At 42.4% G+C, this 25,244-nt stretch overlaps 1 protein-coding gene, 5 non-coding genes and 1 pseudogene across 6 annotated transcripts; 4 read left to right on the forward strand and 3 right to left on the reverse strand.

Moving 5' to 3' along the window:
- Positions 1-5,157: 5,157 nt before the first annotated feature.
- Trnam-cau (transfer RNA methionine (anticodon CAU)) lies at positions 5,158-5,229 on the forward strand. The gene has a single exon. It is a non-coding gene; the product is annotated as a tRNA-Met (tRNA).
- A 2,463-nt stretch (positions 5,230-7,692) lies between these two features.
- Positions 7,693-11,691, forward strand: Pom121l2 (POM121 transmembrane nucleoporin like 2). Its single transcript, XM_090356171.1, has one exon. It carries the CDS (start codon positions 7,810-7,812, stop codon positions 10,870-10,872), a length of 3,063 nt encoding a protein of 1,020 aa, XP_090212297.1. The 5' UTR covers positions 7,693-7,809; the 3' UTR covers positions 10,873-11,691.
- Positions 11,692-16,586: 4,895 nt separating this feature from the next.
- Trnai-aau (transfer RNA isoleucine (anticodon AAU)) lies at positions 16,587-16,660 on the reverse strand. Its single transcript has one exon. It is a non-coding gene; the product is annotated as a tRNA-Ile (tRNA).
- A 2,246-nt stretch (positions 16,661-18,906) lies between these two features.
- Positions 18,907-18,980, reverse strand: Trnai-aau (transfer RNA isoleucine (anticodon AAU)). Its single transcript has one exon. It is a non-coding gene; the product is annotated as a tRNA-Ile (tRNA).
- Positions 18,981-19,089: 109 nt separating this feature from the next.
- On the forward strand, positions 19,090-19,169 carry LOC150048189 (small nucleolar RNA U3; annotated as a pseudogene).
- A 3,203-nt stretch (positions 19,170-22,372) lies between these two features.
- Positions 22,373-22,445, forward strand: Trnar-acg (transfer RNA arginine (anticodon ACG)). The gene has a single exon. It is a non-coding gene; the product is annotated as a tRNA-Arg (tRNA).
- Positions 22,446-24,994: 2,549 nt separating this feature from the next.
- On the reverse strand, positions 24,995-25,068 carry Trnai-aau (transfer RNA isoleucine (anticodon AAU)). The gene has a single exon. It is a non-coding gene; the product is annotated as a tRNA-Ile (tRNA).
- Positions 25,069-25,244: the final 176 nt, after the last annotated feature.

Raw genomic sequence — 25,244 nt, forward strand, 5'->3', positions numbered from 1 at the left:
CCTGAGTCAGGCCTAAATTGGCATGCACGTGCACAAGTGTATACACACACACACACACACACACACACACACACACACACACACACACACACACACAAAATTACCATTGACTATATGTGGTTCGAATAGAAATTTATTTTTCACAGTCTTAATATTAAAGCACTGGTAGATTGGTGTCTGGTGAGGACCCACTTGTTGGGTATGGACAGCTGTTCTCATACACTGGAGTTGGCCTCTTCAACAAAGTGCAAAACTAAATCTCAGTGTAAAGTAAATAGTCACTTCACTTATCCTAACCACTTTGAGTAGCAGATGATAGACAATGCAGGAACATACTGGCAAAGTATATTCCATAGCCCATATGACCATTTGCAAACAGCCAAAAAGTGATGGGTCCCTTATATTTTCTCCACACATAACTTAGTTCTTCATATGGTCTGAGAAACAGGTCAATTTTTAGCCTGGCCTTGAATATGAAGAACTCTGAAATTGAGATTGCACATAAATAATTCATCATTTATAGAAATGAAGATTTTTAGAATCCATCATCGAAAAAACAGTCAGTGCATTCTTTTTTGCTTATATAAATACCTAGTGATGGACCTGCATTGAATAGTGTCACCTCCTTAAATGTGAAGGACAGATGGAATTTAGGAAACTGTAGCCATTTAAATATTAGGACATCTCTCCCCCACTTTTTTTTTTTTCAGTTCTGGGGCTTGAACTCAGGGCCTGAACACTGTCCTTGGACTTTCTCAAGGCTAGAACTCTACCACATCACATTGACAGCTTTTTCTATGTATGGGCACAGAGCAATTGAGCCCTGGTTTTAGTGCATACTCGGTAAGCATTCTACCACTAGGCCAAACTGGGGCTTGAATTCAGAGCCTTGGCACTGTCCTTAAGCAGTTTTACTCAAGCTAGCACTCTGCCACTTGAGCCACAGCTCCACTTCTGGCTTTTTTTGTGTGTGTGTGCTGAATTTGGAAATGAGTCCTGCAGACTTTCCTGACTGGCTTTAAACTGAGTTTCTCAAATCTCATTCTGAATAGTTAGAATTGCAAGTATGGGCCTATAATTTTAATTTGTTGATAATTTTTTTCAAATACTAGAGACCTAGCTAGACTTGTTTAAAGGTAATGACATATATCACTACAAAGGGGAAGACTGAAAATTGAAGAATATGAGAGCAGAAATCATACAGGAGAAAAAATTGGTATCTGTGACAAAATGGCAGTGGACATTTGCTAAACAATTAAGAGGGGTGAAGGACAGAAGGTTGTGTATGGAGAGCAGATGACAGGCACCTTTTAAACGCAGAGGAGGAGAGAAACTGTTGGAACAAGAATTCAAAATGGAAGGACAGGATTCATCATTGGGAGAGGAAAAAGCACAGACAACAATGCTGTTTTACCACCAGACATGGGACTATCTTCCACTAGTTCTCAGGACGCCAGATAAAAGGCAGAATGTTTCCTAGATGATTCATCTTTATAGACATTGATTCCAAAAATATTTACTGAGCAGCTACTCTGAAGGGGCATGGATAATACTCAGGATGCACTAAGACATAAGAGTATCAATTGCCAAAGTCATGTATCAACAGTTTAACTAGGTGAAGAGTTGATAGAAATGTACCAGTCAGATGGTTTGCACCTCAAAGTACTTTGTGCCTGAAATTGGTAGAGACAACATGTATGACCACAGGGAGGTGTTTGAACTCAGGAAAATAGGGACTCTGCAATAGAGAAGTAGTATCTAAAGAAAGTGATCTGAAGATGTTAAAGTGTAGAAGGTACAATCTGGGAAGAGTTGAGATTTACTTAGATACAGAGGTGCTAAGGGAAAACTAAAGAGAATGAATGAGTCAGGAAAGGGAGTCACTGAGACTATGAAAATGGTGGAAATGAAATGCCTTCTGAAAGAGGCTAGGGTAAGTTGAACATGAGGCAGAAGAGGACTAGATGGCCTCTATTCTACGCAGAATGCTGGCATATATTTAAACAATTTTTTTTTTTTTTTGAGCTCAGGGCCTCAGGGCCTGAGCACTGTCCTTTTGCTTTCTCAAGGCTAGAACTCTACCGCTAGAACCACAGCACCACTTTTGGCCTTTTTCTATGTATGTGGTACTGAGGAATTGAACCTCAGTCTTCGTGCATGCTAGGCAAGCACTCTACCACTAGGCCAAACTCCCAAATACTGACACATGTACAGCACAAAATTCTTAGATAATACCATGGACATCTATATTGTAAAAAGAATAGTAACATGGGAAAAATACAAGATGAATATAGATAGTACATTTTTGTTAAGTATAACAGTAACATTGTTACATATTAGTGATACATATAGTTTGTCTCATTCCTATTTGGCATATACTGATATGAACAAACTATAAAAATAAAAAGTGGGCTGGCTTGTAGCTCCGTGGCACTTGCCTAGCAAATGGCTTCAGTCCCAAGTGCCAAAAAAGAAAAAAAGTTTTAAAACCCAAAGTAAAAGGATGAAAAAAGAAATATAATACACTAACATGTCCAGGGTTATCTGCATGACTTTTTTTTCTCTCGCGCACGCTTTTAGTCCTATATGCTTCTTAGGGAACTGGAGTTGGAGGGGTGTGAAAACCCTTTTTCCAGTGGCTCATTTTTCAACTTACTGCTCACGAATCAGAGAGTGTAGATGAGTACACAGTATGCTCAGGAAAAAAAAGTGCTAATAAAATCTAACGTCAAAGTGTGAAAGATACCCTCTGAATTATGATTTTTAAGAAAAAAAAATGACAAAGCTGCGGAGGAGCAGGGCCTTCGACTTTGTTACGAAGCACCGCCCACTTATTAGCACTGAGCTCTCCCCTCTCCCCCATCCCCGCAGCCATGATGTCACCCTGGGACTTTTCAGAGGCCTGGAGAAATTTGGGCCTATTACTTCTGGGTGAGGGCCGCAAGGCTCGGAGGCTTTTGGGAAGTGTAGTCTGAGATGTAGACTCTGGTACTGAATGATGAACTAGCCTCAGTGAGAGGAGGCAGGACAAGTCGGTTTGAATTGTACTAATTGCCAGAAGCAGTCCGTGAATTTCAAGAGCTTGGACGACAACCTGTCTCCTAACTAACCAACTGGTTATCTTTTCCCCAAACCACTTACAACTAACGTTGTGCATTTTCTTCAGGTCGCTTAAGAGTCAGCATGAATCACCTTCCAATTGGGTGATCAACTTCTATTCACGTGTTCGGGTCCCTGCAAATTGGAAATGATCTGACACAAAGATGTTAGTACCGGAGACAAAGATATTGGTATTGGACATTGCTATAAATGAAAATCTGACCCCTGTCCTCAGACCTAGTAAGTCTGATGGGGCCCCGGCATTTGTATTTAATAAGTCACGTAACTTGACAAACTGAATGTGTTGATACTTTTTCTGTACTCGGGCACCAGTACTGCCCTCCCTTTTGCCCCGCCAGCGGGGAGCAGGATGCAACTCGGTCCCCCATCTCCCAGGGACCTGCGTACCCGGGGAACCTCACCGGGTCTCACTGCAGTCTATGGGTCCTGGCGAGCCAAGCTGGGCCGCCGCGGGTGGGGGGGGGGGTGGAGAGACTCCTGGCAGCGCCACTTCCGTGCTGCCGAGCCGCCTCTTCACCAGATCTCCCTTCATACCCCTTCCCCGGTCTTCTCCAGGGGAACCGATCGCTTCAGTACGAACACCTCAGCTCCTGCGGGACCTGGAGCTCTTTGTCCCACTCCGCGCTTGCCTCTGGCCAAGCGCGGAAGACCCGCCCTGGGCGGAACTGAGATCGCAGCGGAACTTTACTGCGCGGAGTCAGAGAAAGCCGGAAGGGCTTGTGGGGAGGTCCGCACTTCCGCCAGCTGCTCTGGGGCGGCAGTCGGCTCCACCTCTGGCATGGCGAGTTCTCTCTGCGGCTTTGAGGCTTGGTGAAAAGAGATCGCCACGTAGGTCAGGCAAGAGTGAGTTTATTGGGAGAACCAAACCACCAGGCTGATATAACCCTGCGGTTTGGTTCTCCCAATAAACTTTCTACATAAGAATAAAATATTGGGCCGGGTGCGGTGGCTCACGCCTGTAATCCTAGCTACTCAGGAGGCTATCATCTGAGGCTCGAGGTTCAAAGTCAGCCCGGGCACTAAAGACCGAGAGACCCTTATCTCCAGTTAACCTCTAGAAAACTGAAGTGGGAAGTGGGGCTGAGCCTTAAGGAGTGGGGGCGGTAGGCTTTAGCTAAAGAGCCCAGAGACAGTCCCCAGGCCCCACAACCGACAAAAAAAAAAAAAAATGGGTGGATATGGTAAATAAGAGCAAGTGTAATATACACAATAGAGGGTTATAAAAGCAAGTTTTGTTGTTCTTAGAACAATGTGTACTTAGGATCAATGTGTACACAGCTACCTAGACAAAACTCCTTAAACAGATGAGGGGAAAACTAAACGAGCTGTCAAATGTGTAGCTAGAGGTGGGAAAATTTGAGCAGAGGTGTTGAATAAATGGTTTTTCTTCAGTCACTAAAGTATTATAAATACACATATAGATAGTTGTGTATTATATTGAGTTGTGATTTTTTTTTCCATACTCGCGGCTAGCGCTCGACTACTTGAGCTACAACTCCACTTCCCAGCTTTGCTGATCAATTGAAGATAAGAGCTTCTACCGAATCAAAACTGCAGCTGTCACATACCGAGGCATAATCTGGTTTATTTCCTAAATTTCAGGAGCACTTTCTTTTGAAAGTCTAGAGCCTTTTCAAATAAATAGAAACTTCTCTTTAATCCTAATGATTGTGAGGCTCTTTAACAGGAAAAAATTAAATCGTGGCGGCTGCTTGTACTCGGAGGCTCTCCAGATTCTGCCCCGGAAACATTACCCAAGGTTTTGCTCTGTTCTTTGCTTTGACTCTGATCAACTAGTAGCTTCGGTAGAAGGGAAGGGGGGGGGCGAAGGTGGCGGGGAAGGCCAAGCTCTGACAATGTTTGGCATGTTGGAAGAGCGCAGATGGGGGGGGCAATACCCTGAGAGTGTTACTTGGTTGTAGGGTAATTATCTCCGATTTGACAGTACAGAGAAGTACAAAAAATAGAATGCTCCTAGAAGTGGAAATACCTGCTGTTGATCACTGAAAAGAGATGAAGGATAGCTTTAGCGGTATAAGCAGAGTGGCGCAGCGGAAGCGTGCTGGGCCCATAACCCAGAGGTCGATGGATCGAAACCATCCTCTGCTATAGCTTTTACACTTGGCCGAGGGAGAGGTGCCATATCAGCGTCTGTTGTCACATGTCATCAAAAAACGTCTTCACTAGTAACTTCCATTTGATCTTCAAACTGTGCATTGAATACATCATTAGCAAGCTATTATTTGGTGCTACTCCTTCAACTCTGGACTTTGGGTTTATTTAGCAGGCATTTTACCAATGGAGTTCACTCCATCAACTCTGATGTGCTTTTATATCTAAATATTAAAAGTATGTTTTACTGTTCTCAACTAGTTTTTTCCATTTCTCATCTTTGTCACAGCTGTCTTGGTTTTCACTGTCACCAAAAAAGGTTTTTGGGGGCTGTCTAGTGAACAGGTACATATTCAATGTTCCTGTTTTATTGAGGACAATCAATTCCCATCTCTTACAAGCATTAGGCAAATAAACAAGTGTTGGTGTCATTTACATTTCTATAGACTAATTTGCTTTTTATACTTGGTTCAGTCAGAACAAATAACAGCTCACCAGTGACTACTAAGTAATACTTAGCATGAGGGCATACACATGTGTTCACTGACTTGGCACCATGAAATTTAAACCATCTACTCAACTATCGTTCCTGAGTCCAAATATATGTGTATGATACCATGTAGCAGTTGTAGTATTTGCTCCAGACATTTTCTAATGTAAACAAATCCCTTCTAGGAATTCCAATATTGCTAAGATGATACTTCTCCACTCAGCCTCAATAAAAGTCACAGCGGGCTGGAGTTGGGGGACACAACAATACAGATTAATTATAAAGTATGTGGAAATACCAAAAGCCGCTTAAACAATTTTAAAAAGAACATTAAAAGATTTGTATTCCAAAATCACATAAAACATGGATGAATTCTCCAAAATTGCTGTGAATTTTTTCCATATAATTTTTATTGTAATTAATAGAAGGGTTACATTACATTTGCCAGATCGAAGGTGCATTACTTCACATACATTGATAGCCTTTCTCATGTCTTGGTCCCCATTTCCCTCCTCCTCACCCCCACCCTCATCTAGTTTCCCCCCCTTTCCTATCCAATTTCAAATAACTAAATACACATATATCCAATATATCAGATAACAAAGTGAAATACTGTAACAATATGAGATAACCAAGGGAGAGCAAAAGAGATGAGAGATAACATAGAACATTAAGGACAACAATCACTCATTATATGGCTTTTGTTTCTATATCCTAGAGGTCCTTTCATTTAGAATCATACTGTATGGCCTTATGTATCTAGGTTTTGCTCTATTGCAAATCTCTGCTAGGAGAGTCCAAGGTTTCTACTGATTGTGGCAAATGAGGGAAACCATTGAGTCTATGTTCCTTTGAGTCTGGCTTACTTCACTTAATATGATTTTTTCTAAGTCCATTTCTTACAAATGGGGAGATGTTTTTCTGACAGCAGCATAGAATTCCATTGTGTATAAATACCACATCTTGTTGATCCATTCATCAACTGAGGGACATCTGGGTTGATTCCATATCTTTGCTATGGTAAATAGTGCTGCAATGAACATCGTTGTGCTAGTGGATTTAGTATGTCCTTGTTTCTGGATGATTGGATAAATGCCAAGTAGTGAAATTGCTGGATCATAGGGGCGCTCTATGTTTAGTCTTTTGAGGAACTGCCATACTGCTTTCCATAGTGGTTGATCGAGTTTGCACTCCCACCATTGCTGTGAATTTTTAAAAAGCTAAACATTGGCATGCACTGGTGACCTGTCATCTTAGTTCTACTCAAAGTAATGGGAATTTTAAGGCTTAAAAGCATGCTTGTTTTATGGAAAATATCTCAATAAAGTTGACCCACATACAAAAGAGAATCGAGATTATTAGTAAGATGAGAAAAAAAATGGGTTAGTATATGGTATCAGGTGAAGTAAAGATTTAAAATCAAATGGAGTGTGATTGGCAAGAAAAGGGTACAGATAAAATAATGTAACTGGGTAGCCAGGCGTGGTGGCTCATGCCTGCAATTGTAGCTACTCAGGAGGCTGAGATGTGAGGATCAAAGTTCAAAGCCAGCCGGGGCACAAAAGGACCTGAGATTTTTTATCTCCAATTAACCTCTAGACAACGGGAAGTGGGGCTTGGCTCAAGAATAGGATGGTAGCCTTGGGCTGAAGAGCTCAGGGACAGCACCCAGGCCCAGTTCAAGCCCCATGACCCACAAAAAAAAAAAAAAAAGGTACCTGGGTAAAGAAAAAGAAAAGAGCAATAAAAAATTACAAGGAAAAATATTAAGAAAGAAAAACAAAGGGAATTAACTCGAGCGATTTCAATAGATGATAGATAGATATATAGATAGATAGATAATTAATAATGGCCAAAATGCAGCTTCCACGTGGGCCTCAACGCATGGGGCACCAGCTTGATGCAGCTGCCGGGGCCCCACGTTCACGCGCCTCATCCTCTCCATGACCCTCGCGCTTCCCTCGTGTCCCTGTCCCAACTGTCAACTCGAACACTGGGCGCTTCCACTTGGGCCAAACTGCGCAGACGTCTGAAACATCCGAAGCTGAAGCCCTGTTGAAGTCATCGCCTGCGCTTCATCTTTCTTCATGGGCAGTTTTCTGGGCAAGCAGGGATCTTCACCATCATCCCCAGCCCAGGTACACAGCGACTGGCCTGAGAGGCCCAAGAACCGCCGGCCGGCTCAGCCCCTTAACCAAGTCCATCGGGTTCAGCATGTCCACCGCGCCCACCCAGGCCCTCGGCACAGGCCTGCCAGGAGGCCGCCAAACTGGGATCCTTTCAACCCTACTGCGTTTGTCAATGAAGCTTGGAGGCGCTTTCCCATGAAGAAGTTCCAGAACTCCATCATGGGACCTCTTCCCTCAGACTGGTGGGAAAGTTACCTGAAGCGGAGTATTTGGTCTCTTCGGCATCCCAGAGCCACATGGAGTCCAGTCACTGTGAACATCACCCCTCTTTCGCACCGAGTGCGCCCCTCAGTTTCCCGGGAAAATGTGATTGACTCGGAAGGACCCTCAGAGGAGCCAGCGGATCCTTGTACAAAAGAGACAGTGCTGAGAGCCCTCATGGAGTGTAAGAAAGGGAGACTGAGGCTGGAAGACTCGCTACCCTCTGAATGTTTTGAGAGCAAGAGGAGGAGTTCAGAGACCAGATCATCTGCTTTTATACCTCTGAGGAAAAATGGAGTCCTTATTTCTTTTGTGCCCAGGCCGGGGCCTCTGAGCAGCTGCTCAGATCACAGCTTGAAGAGGCGAAGTTGTTCCTCCATTAGTTCTTTGGGCAGCATATACCGACGAGGCCCACACAGCACAAAAAGAAATGCTATCAGCAGCTCTTATAGCTCTACCACAGATTTCTCAGTGTCTTCGAAGAGATATTTTCCCAGAACACCATTCCGGAAAGCAGAGTGGTCAGTGAAAAAGAAAGGAAAAAGCTATCCTCCTCACTCTCCCGTCTCACTTGTATCAGACACAGAGTCATCAGGCTCATCTAGCAGTTCCGAGCGGCAAAATCAGGAGATTCCACTGCTGTCACCTAACCTTGGTCACCTGCTGTCTGAGACCCCTCCTCTCCAGCTTTGTCAGGAAGTCTCTGATAAGAATCCACCCTTGGAGAAGGAAACTGAGCTCCAGTGGCACCACAAAGCCAGACAGGAGACCACTGAAGCCACCACAGATTCTGTCCCTGAGACCTGGCCTGGCACCCCTCCTCCTCCTCCTCCTCTTCCTCCTCTGTCTCACACAACACTGACCCCAGACACAGATCCTCAGTTGGAAAACTTGAAGCCAGTAAGGACACCTCTAAGTCCATTGGCCTCCCTGCAGACATCTGGAGAGGCCGTGGGTCTGGGCCACTCACCTCTGGAAATGCCAAGCCCCTCTGCTGGGCGTTCACCAACAGAGCTCCTTCCAGGCACTTCTTCAGACTCAACACCCACAGCTTCTTTCGTCCTGCTGACCCCAACCCCTCGCACATCACCAGTCACTGGCACCATCTGGCCACCTTCAACCCCTCAGGCTGACAGGTCTGCTATGTCCCCAGACCCACCTGCCATTGTCCCTGCCGTACCCACTACACAAAGTGCTTGCTTTGGGGAGACGAGTCTCCCGACTCCCCATTTTCCTGAATCTACACCACCTGTTGCTACGCATCCCATTTTTAAACCTATTTTGGGATCCTTGCACAACAGTGAGATGGAAAGTTCTTTATATTCTAGAATTTCAGTCACAGCTACCATGTCTTCAAGCTCTTCTCTCTCTACAACTTCAGGAATCTTAACTCCAACCTTCAAGCCCATCTTTGGCAATATAGGGCCACTTAAAGGTATGCCAGTGATAGCTCCTTTCTCCTCAGGACAGTCCTCTCCTTCATTTACTCCTACCTCTACTCAGCTCCTCCATGGCCTGGTTAAAGCCACTTCCATGGTCATGTCAACCAGCCCAGCCAGCACATCCAAAGAATATGCTTTTAAGCCCCCTTTGGATTTTAGCATCGTGAATCTTGCAAGCAGCATGAGTAATACTTGCTCTGACCCGTCCTCTTGCCAAACTTTCTTGCTTGGGGCTACTCAAGTCATCAGGGCTGACTTCTCCCCAGCAACAGGCTTCATTTTCCTTCCAAGTGAGCATTCTAGTATTCCTACAGTCCACACAGTCACTATCTTTAGCCAGGTTCTTCCTAGTGCCATCAAGTCACCCGCCAGCCCTGCTGATCTTAAAGGTATGGGAAGCCCTCTGTCAGCCACCGCCTTAATACCCACAACCCAGCCTGCATTGTCACCCAACATCTCTAACGTGAGTCCAGCACTCACAACTCCTGTGGAGTCAAACCCAAAGCCACTTTCGCCACAACCCCCAGTGGTCGCTCCTCAGCCTGTGTTTGGGGCTACTGGTGTGCAGAAGCAAGGTCTACCCCAGCCAGCTCTTGTGCCAGGCTTTAATAGCCCTTTCAATTTTGCAACCTCACCAATGGCTTCCTCAACTCCAATGCCAGCTCCCTCTGAGTCAGTCCTCAGCAGTTGCACACAGTCGAGTTTTGGAGGTTTGATCCCCTCTGCCTCCACTTTGCACCCTACTGCCAGTACCCAGCCAGGCTTTGGTAGCTCTCCGCCTAGTTTTCCCTGTGGTCAAGCTAACCCATCTGGCTTTGGAGACGTCACCCAGAACCACCAGAGTGGAGCATGTGGCTCGGTTTTTGGCAGCACAGCTCCCCGACCATTTGCCTTTGGGGGATTAGTGACCCCTATGGATTGTGGGGAGCCTGGAGTCATTGTGACAGCCCCAGGCTGGAGCTCTGGCTCTGGAGCAGTGCTGAGTACTGTGACCCCCTTTGGAAAAGGTTGGAACCAAAGCATTCAGGATCTTCCCAACCAGAGCACACCTTTTACATTTGGGAGGGCAAACATTTCAGCCAAAAAGACTGCGTTTGCGGATCCTTCCATGGCTCCCTTTGCTCAGAGCCCTCCCGTCCCTGGAATCAAAGCAGGAAACAGTTTTGGTTTGGGGATATCCTCTCCATTTGTTCAGGGCTATGTTGGGAGAGACCTTTCCAAATCCCTAGCTCCTTCATTTTCCATTGGTACAAAATCCAAAACCCCAAGGAATCGGGAGCAAGGACATTCTCGAAGACATCACACCCACAAGAAATAGCTCTTTTCCCTGTCACCTGGACCCTGACCCTAGTATTGCTGCAAAAAGGCTCAGCTATTCCAATGCTCTCAAATATATCCTAGATCTGAAGTGAAACTTTTAGGTGCTGACACTCGGTCATGGTCAACATTATTGAAGGGATCATCTAGTGACAGCAGAATAAGGCTATGTGGAACAAAACCCCTTGGACTTGAGTAGAAACATGTCTTTCTCTCCTCACCCACTCCTCTCTTTATGTGACATGAGCTCAGTCTGGGCACTGCCTCCTACTTTTTCCCTGGGAATTTTCCCCCTAGGAAAAGTTTCTGAAATTCAACTAGTCAGGCAAGGCAAGCGAACACCACCTCATTGCTAACCATAATTCGTGAATTCACAGCAGGCTAGGAAGGGATGGCTTCTCCAGAAGCGGGAGAGCCGGGGGGAAAAGTGGTGCAACCTTGTTTCTTCTCTCTCCACCACAGATCATGATCTCTCAAGGACAAACCAGAAGTGCTCAATTAGGGAACCAAAGCTTACATTTCTCTTTTTTATTTGATCCTCATCAAATAAGCTTTGGGCTTGACCACAAAGCAAGGAAAAGGGAAGTGAGCAGGCCCCTTAGCTGACCCAGACATTTTAACCAGTGAGAGTTCTATGAATAAACTGCCACATATTTTTCCATAACATTTCTTATCAATAGGACCCTCTTACTCCCCTCAAAAAGGCAAGAATGATTCTTCTGGTATATTGATTGCACATATATCTCTTGTTTTATGAATATCTTGGGGAAGGTCTAATTGGAAAAAAGTCTTAAATTGGATGACAAAATAAAAAAATTCTTGAAAAAAGTCTATGATATAGGAATTACTGCTAAAGTATACAGATAAAGTGTAGAAAGTTGAGCCAGGCACCAGTGGCTCAGGTCTGTAACCCTAGCTACTGAGGAGACTGAGATCTGATGATTGCAGTTTGAAGCCAGCTGGGGAAGGAAAATCTATGAGATTCTTATCTCTATTAAACTACTCCATAAAAGCCGGAAGTAGCACTTTGGTTCAAGTGCTAGAGCACTAGCTTTAGCCAATGAAGCTCAGGGACAGCACTCAGGCCCAGAGTTCAAGCCCCAGGACTGGCAAAAAAAAAAAAAAAAAAGAAAGATGTTTTAAAGTAATGAAAATCTTGAACTGGGTGCCAGTAGCTCAAACCTAGCTACTCAAGAGGCAGAGATCTGAGGATCATGGTTTTAAACCAGCCAGTCCAAGAAAGTCCATGTCCATGAGACTTTTATCTCCAATAAACTACAAAGCAAAAACAAAAACAAACAAGCAAACAAAAAGCCAGAAGTGGAGTTGTGGCTCAAGTGGTGGAGTGCCAGTCTAGAGCAAAAGAAGCTTAGGGATAATGCTCAGCCCCAGAACCACCGTGCACACGAGTATACACACACACACACACACACACACACACACACAACTTGCCTGAATCCAGATTTAGTATTTAAATCATAACTGGAGAGTGGCCTCATTTTTTCTCTAATAGCAGATTACCACACTTAAAATTCAAACATACCCACTTTTTTTTTTTTTTTTTTTTTTTTTTTTTTTTGTCCTGGGGCTTGAACTCTAGACCTGGGCTCTGTCCCTGAGTCCCTGAGCTCTTCAGGCCAAGGCTACTACCCCTCCTCCTGGAGTCACAGCATCCCCTCTGGTTTTCTAGTGGTTAATTGGAGATGAGTCTTCCGGTCTTCAGTGCCAGGGTTGGCTTTAAACCTTGATCCTCAGATCTCAGCTTCCTGAGTAGTGAGGATTACAGGCATGAGCCACTGTGTCCATTTATATCTGCCTTTAAATATTCATATTTTGAAGATATTCCATAACTAAATGTTACTATGTTGCAAACATAGTAGACTATGTCTACCCATTTTCTAGTCATCTCCAACTTCTCACAGTACCCAGTGACAGCTAGATACTGGATTGTGCACTGGACCTTCAGTGCTGTGGACAAATCGAGTTTTAGAAGTGTGGAATTGTTGAATAAGCCAATAGTCTTAGTAGGAGTGACAAGTCCCTAGAAAATGAGACAAGGCAAGAAGACTTAACTACAGATAAAACCTGAAACTTGACTTCTGCATCACAGTGTGTTCTAATCAGGTGAAAGTGATCACTGCAGGCCAAGGACAAACATGCAGGCAGGAGTTAAAGTATGGCAGCATATACTGGGACTAATGTCCCAGATGCCAGGCAGGCATAGCGGGAGATAAGCAGAAGCAAGTCACAGCCATAATTACAATCCACAGGGTACACTATGGATGGAGTTTTAAATATAAGAGAGACATGGAATGATTTTGAATGGGAAAGAAAGAAGTTTATACTTGGGTTTTAGATTTCTCTGCTGGTCATCTGAGGAAAGAATCAAATGGGAACAGACTGGAAGCTTGGAGATGTGCAAGAGCCGCTGTGGACATATCTCAAACGGTAACCATGTGAGTCTGAAGAAGGTAGTTAATGGTGCTGGTTAGCCAAATAGTTGACACTGGGTACAGGGTGGTAGCAGGGAAGAGGGAAGATTACTGAGAAGAATTTGGGGGAATTCTTGAGGATTTTAACTGGATTTTCCCGAGGGGCATATACTTCTGCTTGGGCTCAAGCAAGTAACTGCAAACCTGCTTCTGGACCTTCTGCTTCTGTGCATTCAACTAAACCCTACTCCCTGGCAACTCCTGCTAGTGTCCATCTTTCCACATATAATTACATAGTAGGTTAACACTGACTCGCAACAGACACTTTTATTACTGTATGCTGTGTGTGTGTATGCATGCCTATGTGCCTTCTGGGACTTGAACTCAGTCTGGGCACTGTCCCTGAGGGCTTTTTTTTCTCTCTTATCTCAAAGCTAGTGCTCTGCCACTTGAACCATAGCTCCATCTACAGCTTTTTTGGGGGGGGGTATTTTATTGGAGGTAATAGTCTCACTGACTTTCTTGCCCAAACTGATTTTGAACCAAGATCCTCAGATCACAGCTTCTTGAGTAGCTGGGATTACATTTGCCAAGCGGCAAAATGTACTTTACCTTTTTGGATATCCTTATCTATTCTTCCCCTTTTCTATGGAGTTAGGCTATCCTAGTCTCCTTCCTCATATATATATATATATATATATATATATATATATATATATATATATGATTTTCTCAAGTCTTTTTCCCTCGGTTTAGTTTGCAAAAGTCTAGAGACTTAGGTGTCAGAGAAAGAAAGGAAAAGTTTGGGGCAGATGTAGGATTTTGGGAGTGAATGGAACATCCGGGAAAGAAAGAAGATTCTCCTGAGGTAGAAGGAAGAGATCAAGGAAAAGGTGAAGTTCTGAGCCCCAAATCCACAAGATTCCAACAAAGATGTGAGTGTGGAATTAGGGACGAAGGGCCTCTGATAAACTGTGATAAATCAGGTCAGGAGGAAAGCAGCCGATTTCATTATCTTAAGGGAGAGCCAAGGTCTTATGCAACAAAATCTCCCAAGTCCTAAAGAGCCAGGTTCAATTTCATGCTGATCACAAAAACAATCTTAGGCTGTGAGACTCGTATCTCCAATTATCCACTAGAAAATGGAAAGTGGGGCTGAGACTCCAAGGGTAGGGTGGTAGCCTTGAGCTGAAGAGCTCAGGGACAGCACCTGGGCCCAGAATTCAAGCCCCACCACCTAGAACCACCCCAAAAAGGCAACAACAAAATAAACAGTCCTAGGGGATTTTAATTGCCAAAATCAGAAGTCAAACTGAGCTCCAAAAATCTAAAGATTTCTTGATTAATTGAGGCATTAATCCATTTGCTATTCAGGAAAACGTATGAATTTGGACCCTGGATCTGGACTCCTGAGAGCACAAAACAACTCTCAAGTGGGGACAAATATCTTCCAGGGCTGTCTACAACTGTTCTGTGAAGAACATGTACCCTTCTGTACCTAATTTTCTATGTGTCATCTTGAAAGGGGAGACAAGCCTAGTAGTAACTCTGAGTCCCCAGGTGAAGCAGCCACTGGATCTCTGGATAAGTGTAGAAAGCCAGCTTATTTTTCTGGGGGTAAGTGTGGGGAAGCCAGTTAGAACTATTGTTGGAGAAATTAATATGGGGCAGATTATGCTCATGTACAGATAGTAGGCATCAACCACTTCCAGTTACTCTTTGTTTTGTTGTGCTGGGACAGAACCCAGAGTTTCATGTATGTTTCATGGTAAGCAAGTATTTTAGATAGTTTACTTTTTAAGCATGTTCAGCGTCTGATAAAATTTCAGCTGAGGTTTAGAAGACCCAGTCACATCTTGTATGAAAGTTTCACTTAAAGCAGACACAATATACCAAGAGTTTTTTTTTTTTATGATGAGTATTAGAAAATAAAACTTTCATTGTAATTGCTTCATACAAACTTGGATTAATTCTGGTATATCAAAAAGCAGCTATAAATCTTCTGGTATTTGGAGAAGGAGTAGGTAGTACCTCTAAAACAGTGTAGACCTGCTTGTCAATGAAACCATTAGCACAGAAAATGTGGCTGGACTGAACTGAGATGGAATATAAATGTTTAAGCTCAGTTTGGTACACTTTTATGAAAAAGCTTCTCAATATTTTTTTTCAAGTTAATTGGTGTTGAAATAATGTTTCACATATGTTGTATTAAAGAATGCATATTACTAAAACAATGTCATTTGCTCATTTTTTTTTTACGATTTCACTTGTGTTCTAGACCATTTATTATTATGTGCAGTACACATTTTGCATTTTGTTGGAGTATTCCTACCATGGAAAACCACATCTGTATACAGCTTATTGTCAACGTCAACTAACAGACTACTGATTTTTATGTTTGGAAATTCATTTCTAAATTCAAGGCTCCACTCCACCGCCCTGAGACACAGCTCTAGTTCGTATTTTTGAGTGGTTAATTGGAGGTAAGCATTTCATAGGGACTTTTTTGTGGGGCTCGTTTTGAACTGTGATCCTCAGATCTGAATAGCTAGGATTACAGGTGTGAGTCACTGGCACCGGGTTTTCTGTTTTGTTTTTTGTTTTTTGTTTTTGCAAATCTTCACATATTCCATAAGCCTTTGAAAAGAAATCTGTCCTTGAATCAGCACTGGATTGTGGAACTTGTTGCTGATCTTGACCTTGGTATACGTTTAATACCCTGTGCAAATCCACGATTGAAGCCTTTTAGCCTCGTTGGCTAACCTGACCACGCTGTGGGAGAGCCCCAGGCTTGGAGGCTCTGGAACTGGAGATCAGTGCAGTGATCTGGGCGGAATATGGGTCAGAACTAATGGTCCAGGATTTCTAGAGGCTGGCAAGAGTTCCTGAACCAGTTGTCATTTCAGTCTTCTTGCGGGTCTCACTGGTGGGGAAGTCCGAGCCTTAGAACCCAGTTTCCATTCTTTACTGGTGTTTCCCTCCCGAGCGATGTGGGTTGTTACTTGCTTTGAGTTCGACACGGTTTCCATGTACCAATTCATTCATTTAATTTTTGTAGGGATTTTTGTACTCAATTCCTTAAGAGATGACAACAAATTTCGGTTTTCTGCGGTTCCGTGAGAACACTAGGCACCATCTACACGTCATTGTATAAGGAGCAATAATGTGCTGCAGTACAAGAAACAAACAAGGAAACAAACAAAAAACTTGACATATTTCAATAGATGAAATACCTGATTTGTAAGTGAAGAAAACCATGGGGGAAAAAAACAGAACTCGGTCATGGCCCGTACGGGGATCGAACCCGCGACCTTGGCGTTATTAGCACCACGCTCTAACCAACTGAGCTAACCGGCCACGTACCCGTACACCCTTGACCTTTGTCCTCCTCGGCCCTTTGCAGGATTACAGGCATAAGCCACTGTGTCCAGTTTACATCTGCTTTTAAATATTCATATTTTGAAGATATTCCATAACTAAATGTTACTATGTTGCAAACATAGTAGACTATGTCTACCCATTTTCTAGTCGTCTCCAACTCCTCACAGGACCCAGTGACAGCTACATACTGGATTGTGCACGGGACCTTCAGTGCTGTGGACAAATCGAGTTTTGGAAGTGTGGAATTGTTGAATAAGCCAATAGTCCTAGTAGGAGTGACAAGTCCTAGAAAATGAGACAAGGCAAGAAGACTTAACTACAGATAAAACCTGAAACTTGACTTCTGCATCACAGTGTGTTCTAATCAGGTGAAAGAGATCACTGCAGGCCGAGGACAATACACGCAGGCAGGAGTTAAAATATGGCAGCATATACTGGGACTAACGTCCCAGACGCCAGGCAGGCATAGCGGGAGATAAGCAGAAGCAAGTCACAGCCATAATTACAATCCACAGGGTACAATATGTATGGAGTTTTAAATATAAGAGAGACATGGAATGATTTTGAATGGGAAAGAAAGAAGTTTATACTTGGGTTTTAGATTTCTCTGCTTGTCATCTGAGGAAAGAATCAAATGGGAACAGACTGGAAGCTTGGAGATGTGCAAGAGCCGCTGTGGACACATCTCAAACGGTAACCATGTGAGTGTGAAGAAGGTAGTTAATGGTGCTGGTTAGCCAAATAGTTGACACTGGGTACAGGGTGGTAGCAGGGAAGAGGGAAGATTACTGAGAGGAATTTGGGGGATTTTAGCTGGATTTTCCCGAGGGGCATATACTTCTGCTTAGGCTCAAGCAAGTAACTGCAAACCTGCTTCTGGACCTTCTGCTTCTGTGCATTCAACTAAACTCTACTCCCTGCCAACTCCTGCCAGTGTCCATCTTTCCACATATAATTACATAGTAGGTTAACACTGACTCGCAACAGACACTTTTATTACTGTATGCTGTGTGTGTGTATGCATGCCTATGTGCCTTCTGGGACTTGAACTCAGTGTCTGGGCACTGTCCCTGAGGGCTTTTTTTTTTTCTCTCTCTCTCTTATCTCAAAGCTAGTGCTCTGCCACTTGAACCATAGCTCCATCTACAGCTTTTTTTTGGGGGGGGGTATTTTATTGGAGGTAATAGTCTCACTGACTTTCTTGCCCAAATGATTTTGAACCAAGATCCTTCTTGAGTAGCTAGGATTACATTTGCCAAGCAGCAAAATGTACTTTACCTTTTTGGATATCCTTATCTATTCTTCCCCTTTTCTAAGGAGTTAGGCTATCTAGGCTCCTTCCTCAGGAAAGTCACACACACACACACACACACACACACACACACACACACACACACACACACACATATATGTGGGGCTGTTTTCGAACTGTGATCCTCAGATCCGAATAGCTAGGATTACAGGTGTGAGTCACTGGCACTGGTTTCTCTTTTCTATTTCTTTTCTTTCTTTCTTTCTTTCTTTTTTTGTGTCACTTCATCTTTTTTTTTTTTTTTTTTGGCATCCTCACATATTCCATAAGCCTTTGAAAAGAAATCTGTCCTTGAATCAGCACTGGATTGTGGAACTTGTTGCTGATCTTGACCTTGTATTCAAGTTACTCTTCCCTTGGTATATGTATAATACCCTTTGCAAATCCACGAGGCCTTTTAGCCTCGTTGGCTAACCTGACCACGCTGTGGGAGAGCCCCAGGCTTGGAGGCTCTGGAACTGGAGATCAGTGCAGTGATTTGGGAGGGATATGGGTCAGAGCTGATGGTTCCAGGATTTCTAGAGGCTGGCAAGAGTTCCTGAACCAGTTGTCATTTCAGTCTTCTGGCGGGTCTCACTGGGTGGGGAAGTCCGAGCCTTAGAACCCAGTTTCCATTCTTTACTGGTGTTTCCCTCCCGAGCGACGTGGGTTGTTACTTGCCTTGAGTTCGACATGGTTTCCATGTACCAATTTATTCACTTAATTTATGTAAGGATTTTTGTACTCAATTCCTTAAGAGATGACAACAAATTTTGGTTTTCTATGGTTCCGTGAGAACATTAGGCCCCATCTACACGTCATTGTATAAGGAGCAATAATGTGCTGCAGTACAAGAAACAAACAGAAAACTATATATTTCAATAGGTGAAGTGTCTGTCTTGTAAAGGAAAAAGAAAAGGAAGCTCTGACGTGGCCCGTACGGGGATCGAACCCGCGACCTTGGCGTTATTAGCACCACGCTCTAACCAACTGAGCTAACCGGCCACTTTCCAGTAGGGCTTTGACCCTTGTCCATCTTTCCCCTTCTTAACAGGAAAGGGGAAATTTGTTTTGGATCTTTAGGGATGGGAAAGTTTTAAAAATAAGAGCGAAAAAGCCCATAGTTTCAGGAATCATTTCTATAATATGTTACTAGAGAAATCTCACTGATCGTGTAGAGTACCGGATCCTGGACTTTCAGACTCCCAGAGAACTCACTGGGATCCCTAGCTGAAGTTGTCCTCCAGAACAGAACAGGACTAGATATATTATTCCTAGAGGTTTGAGTGTCGCCCTGGGAGAAGAATGTTGCTTTTGGGCGAACCACACTGAACTAATAAAAGATAGTGTGGCAGCTGTAAAGAGGAGACTAGATGAGCGAGAAAGGGAGAGACAGGGGTCTCAAGGATGAGATGAGAGGCTGTACAAGTGGTCCCCCTGGGCAACTTCCCTAATCCTCAGCAATGATCGGCCCACTGGTGATTATTTTAATGTTACTGTTGATTGGCCCATGTGTAATTAATGCAATACTGTCCTTAGTAAAAATGCACAGAGTTCCTCTGATGGACATGTGGCCTACACAAAAAGAAACGAATTAAAAATTGTTTTAAAGAATAAAAGTGAACAATGCAGCATTCAGTAGACATTATGTGGAAAATGAACTCTACAACGGGTGGGTAAGGATGAGAGGAAACAAAACTTGGAAGAGAGTGAAGGAAGGAGTGATATTGTCCCAAAAGAATGAATGAACAAATGAAACAAAGGAATTATGAACGGAGGAATTATTTATCTCACTTACATGTTACCGCCTGTATATCACCTTTCTGCTAACCAAAGATTCATATAAAAAAAAGAGTTGAGTTTTAAAAAGCCATGTCTGTAGAGTTTAAAAGAGAATGATGCTTAGTTTTCAAATTGAGACCAATGGCTTGAGAATCCAAGAGCACAGGTTCAGCTCTACCAACATCCAGTTAGCATTTGCAGAAAAGAATCAGACCCAACCAAGCCTACTTTGTAAGAGCTGCTCACTAACAGAACATACAATTGGGTGCTTGAAGAATATTAGCAATGGATCTGACCCTAGGTTGTTTTGAACTCCACTTTGTTTCTTTAGCCTGCTGCTCCTGAGACAGACTTGGTTGATATTTGGAAATCAATGAGGATAAACCGGAAATCACTTTAGAAATCTTGGTTTTGGCTAATTATAGAAATGTGCCTTAGAGGCCTCAAACTGAATCTTTCCACTTAGTCTTTATCCATCCCCACATCACTGTTATATTTTTAGTTATTTCAGAGATTTAAAAAATATTAACAAAGTATCTAGATGTAGTCTTTTCTTTCTCTTCACAGAGTGGTATTTATTCACATTTTTCTGTCCTTTTTTTTTTGAAATTTGGAATGTGCTTTGCAACTTTCCATGAGAGAATAGGAACATGATCTTAATTGTGACATGTATAATTATGGCAATTATTTTGTTTCCATTCTGCATTTACAAACACTGCTTATATTATAGCATATGTGCCATAGTAATTTGCATATGTGAAAGAACTACATCAAGGAATATGTGTACTTGAAATTTTGATAGGCATTGACCCAGAAAGCTTCAGAGAGCTGCCTCAGTATTTTTTTTCCCTGTATATTTTAACTATATACACGTATAGTTAGCACAATACATACATACTTTGGCCACACTCCCATATGACTTTCTTTAATTCCCTATTACAGGTTTGTAGCCAAACTAAGCCATCAATAAAAAATACAGTTATTTAAATTGAGAATATGTTTGGTTCTGAAATATCACATTTTCTCTAGCAGGGGAGACTTTGAGGTGCAATGCAATGAAATGTGGTACAACCAAATGGGAAAAGAGGCTGAGAGGAGGGAAAAAGAAAGAGAAAGCATGTTTTTTTTTTGTCCAGCTCAGAGAGAACTATTTGGTAGGGAGTGGAGGCGATGGCTGAGGGGAGAGGAGCTAAGACATGCCAATACATATGGATGTTAAAATAGTTTCAGAGTGTGAGTGGGATTGAAGTAGATCTGTGAGAACAGAGAATGCCACATGATGCAGTATTCTTTAGTAGAATATAACTATATAGAAATATATCTTATATATTTTACAAATACAAATGTAAACAAAGTATAGTTTATAAACATGTAATTTATATCTTTGTATAAATATATAACTTACATGTTTATATATATTCTATAAAATTTATGTATTTATATAAATATAATAGAATATAAGGTAATTTTGATGGTAAAGGGGGTGAGGTGCTAAAAATGACTAGCAGATGTGACTCCAGCTACATTAGATCTAAATTAGGATGTATGATTACTTCTTACAGGCCCAATTGAAAAACAACAACAATAACTTGTTTTAGGGCTGAGCAAGGCTCTGGCAAGTGCTGTAACATTAAGCTTTGCCTCTCACCCTAAAATAAAGATTTATGAGCAAGTCCTACAATGTTGGAAACCCATGCAAAAACTGCATTTTCAAAAGACCTCTTGAACTTCCTATGACAATCAGCTGTTTTTATTGGGCCAATGAACTGCTGTCATCTATGCTATTAGGCCCCTCCATTCTTGTGACTAAATTGGCAGCCCAGGAGCAGCTAAATATTAAGGTCGGTTGACAAAAAAAGAAAGAAAAAGAGCATTATCGTTCTGGATATTGAAGATGTTTCGTGTGTTCCTATGAAGTGGATACTTAAGAGTGAACACTAACATCTCATACAAACTGTTCAAAGTCTGTCACTTCACATCTGCCCTTCAGTTTCCTTGTGAGTCCAGTGCACACACATGGATGGGAACACACCTCAGTCTCACTCAAATCAACCTAGGGTTTAAGAAAACCTCGGAGAAGACCCCGTGAAAGAAAGGGTCTCAACAGCAACAGAGCCAGGGGCTCACCCTGGAACTGAACCTGAAGGGGCAGGGCAAAGAAGCCTCGTGCTCCGTGCAACTCGGGTCCTTCGCGAAGGGGTGATTTCCCACCCTCCTCTCCATTAACCTACAGAAGAAAGATAGTTGCAACCTAAGTTGCGGAGATCTTCCTGATAAATGTGTGGAGACAATATCCAGAAAAAAGACCATCAAGAAAAGCAGATTATGTAATGGCTCTGACATAATGAGATTTGTCTGAATAATCTAGCGTCCCTAACTTTTTTTCTATAAAGCTAAATGATACCTGAAAAATATTTGTGTGGCAATACATAAATTGTTAGAGACGGGTAATGACTTAAACCAATCACTTTCCTTGTAGAAGTCCCTAAGGCTATCTCTAGATACGTATTCTAACTACAAATTACATTAATTGGACTTGCTCGTTCTGCTGAAGCTCTGCCCTTGAGCCACACCTCCTACCCTTAAAAAGACCTATTAAAGAGCTTGCTACACGGGGGCCAGTGGCGCAATGGATAACGCGTCTGACTACGGATCAGAAGATTCTAGGTTCGACTCCTGGCTGGCTCGTCCTTATTTTTTTAAAACCCTTTCATAAATCTTTATGTGAATTTGAGTGTGTTTAAATTGTTTTAAGATAATTTTAAGTACTGGTAGAAAGGGGTTATTAAACATGTCAGTCTATGAGTCCAATGTACTCTGATAATATAGTCCCTCTCAACCTTCTCCTATCAGTCACTTCCAACCTCATATATCCCCTTAATTTAAAAAAAAATGAATTCTAAGTACTTTAGATAGCAAATATTGTGAAATGATCCTTCAATTTATGTGTTGGCAATGGCATAATTAAGATGAAGCTCAAAATCCGATGACTAAGATTTATATATTAGAAGTCTTACCGAGGGGAGAGGATCTTTTTCAGATGTATAGATAGGCAGCTTTAAATAAAAGACGTTTTTAAAGAAAAACAATAAACGGAAAACAAAAGATGGCTTGATACTTTTCTGTTTGGTCAAAGCCCCTACTATTCCTATAGGAACACTTCTTGCCTTGAGAAATAAATCAAGAAGGGCCACGGCTACTAAAAGTCATGCAAACTAACTATGCAGCTCCAATCTGGAGAAGCGTTGGATGCCGTATCTGGAGACTACAGAGGAATCCGAAAAGCTTCTATTCAGAGTTGTGCCCAAGAATGGGGCAAAATGCCCTCCCTTCCTCCCTTGCCTTTGAAAAATTACTCTTTGCTTAAAAATCCAAGTCAGGGAAGTGGATGAATCTAAAACGAATCATGTTGGTGAGATAAGTCAAGACGAAAGGAACAAAAGGCGCATGGTATCCTTAATATGTGGCTGTTAAATCCAAAGAGTCCAAGAGCGAGGACTCAATATTTGCATACCCAAAGCTATGGACATGGTATTGGAAATATAAACACAGCTACACAGACATAAAAATTTATGACTCCATAGACATAATGTTTTATTACATAGATTAATATGTATCTATGACACACAAACCCTCAGCTTAATTTTAATTATGTTCTAAAACCTAAGTGCCAGTGACTGTATATAGAGCTTCTCTTCTTGAATATTTGTTTGTTAAACACGTCATTTGAAATATGATATAAAAATCAATGTTAATAAATTCTTTAATTAAAAAAAATCCAAGTCAATCCCCTCTTTAACCCCCGCCCCCCGCCCTCCACCCCCACCACCGCACCCGTGAGTTTTTTCAGACTCAGCCTTTAAACATATTGCTACTTGCAGGCAGGAGAACTCAGGTAGTTAGAGCATGCTGCTAACACCAAGGTCCGGGGGCCGACCCCCTCACTGGGTATTCTGTTTCTATTTTTCACCATCTATTTATAAATCTTTAGAGAAACATAGTTCTTATCCTGTAAACAGGGGGAGATACTTTTACTCAGGAATGGAAGGGGGCACTGGGGTAAGTGAAGGAACGGGTGGCATTATTAAGAAAAAAGAAGAAATGTACTCTTCACCTTGACTTATTTCTGTGGAACACCGGCATAATAACAATATAATTATGTTTCTAAAAATCAAAAGCTATTATTCCTATTTTCTCACACCTCCACGGTTTGACGTTTCTTAGGTAATATTCATACACTGACCCTGAGCTTGGGACAGAGAGAGCTACCTGGGACACGCCAGAATGGGAATCTTGCCTAATGGGGAAAAGGAAAGAAAAGGAATAAAAAAGGAAAATAACAGAAAAGAAAGAAGGACGGAAGGAAGAAAGGCAAGACAAGGCAAATGTAGTTTTAAACCATTCCTAAAACGAACTTCCTTTTTCAAGTCTTGAAGACATACAAGATAAAGAGAAGAAATTCTTCTAGGGTTATTCCTTAGATGTCAGGGAAAGCCCCGTAGCGGGACACAGAGGCTTTCCGATGTCTCAGGTGTTGTTTTCCAGCGTTGCAGACGCGGCTTCACCTGATTTCTTTCTAGAGTTAATCTATACAAAACTATAGGAAAAATACAAAATCAAAGAAGCGACCCCATTGATGAAATCCCTCCAAAATCAAAAGTTGTAGAGAAATTCCAACACAACTCCACTTGAATGGAGTCGTCTCAAAAAAGCATTTGCAGATCCAATTAAAAAAAAAAAAGGCTGGCGGAGTGCCAAGGTGGCCCACGCCTGGAATCCCAGCCACTCAGGAGACTGAGATCTGAGAAACTTGTTTCGAAGCCAGTGAAAGAATAATATTGCCTCTAGCTTAGTACACACTGGAACTGAGTCCGCAACCATGCGGGTTCAATTACACTCTAACCAATTAGCTAACTAATTACAGCAGATGAACGTGTTAATCTGAACATTCGTCGCTCGATGTCTGTCTAAATAATGCCTTAAGGGGAAATCGTTTGAATCTTTTTTCTCCTTTTCCTAAGCACACATATCTAACCTTACTCATTTTTGAGTTAAAAAAAAAAGAAGATGAAAACTGTGCATCCTAACTCAGGCTACTTAAGACATCAAGCAAGATATTAAAGCAATTTACCCAAGGGAAAGCGTTCTGATATTTGTGCTTTGATTTACCAAAGGAAAGCTAACTCATGTAGTAGTTGGTGTATTGGAGAAATGTTATAAGTGAAAAAAAAAAAGCTTGGCCCGTACGGGGATCGAACCCGCGACCTTGGCGTTATTAGCACCACGCTCTAACCAACTGAGCTAACCGGCCAGCACAGAAACTACCACCGTCTTCTATGCAGAATATATAAAACAATAAACTAGCTTCAATAAAGTTAATTTTATTTCGGGGGCTGGGGGAAGTAATGGCCAAAATTCATAACAAAAAGTAAATTAAACTCTCTCTCAGGAGGAACCTAGCAAACCCGAAATTTCCGTGTACCTGAG

This window comes from Megascapheus bottae, chromosome 22, assembly GCF_031878675.1.
Source record: "Megascapheus bottae isolate mThoBot1 chromosome 22, mThoBot2.hap1, whole genome shotgun sequence".
NCBI lineage: Eukaryota > Metazoa > Chordata > Mammalia > Rodentia > Geomyidae > Megascapheus > Megascapheus bottae.

Bases quoted from the DNA above. Each gene is read 5' to 3' on its own strand.
- Pom121l2 (XM_090356171.1), top strand. From the start codon at position 7,810: ATGGGCAGTTTTCTGGGCAAGCAGGGATCTTCACCATCATCCCCAGCC.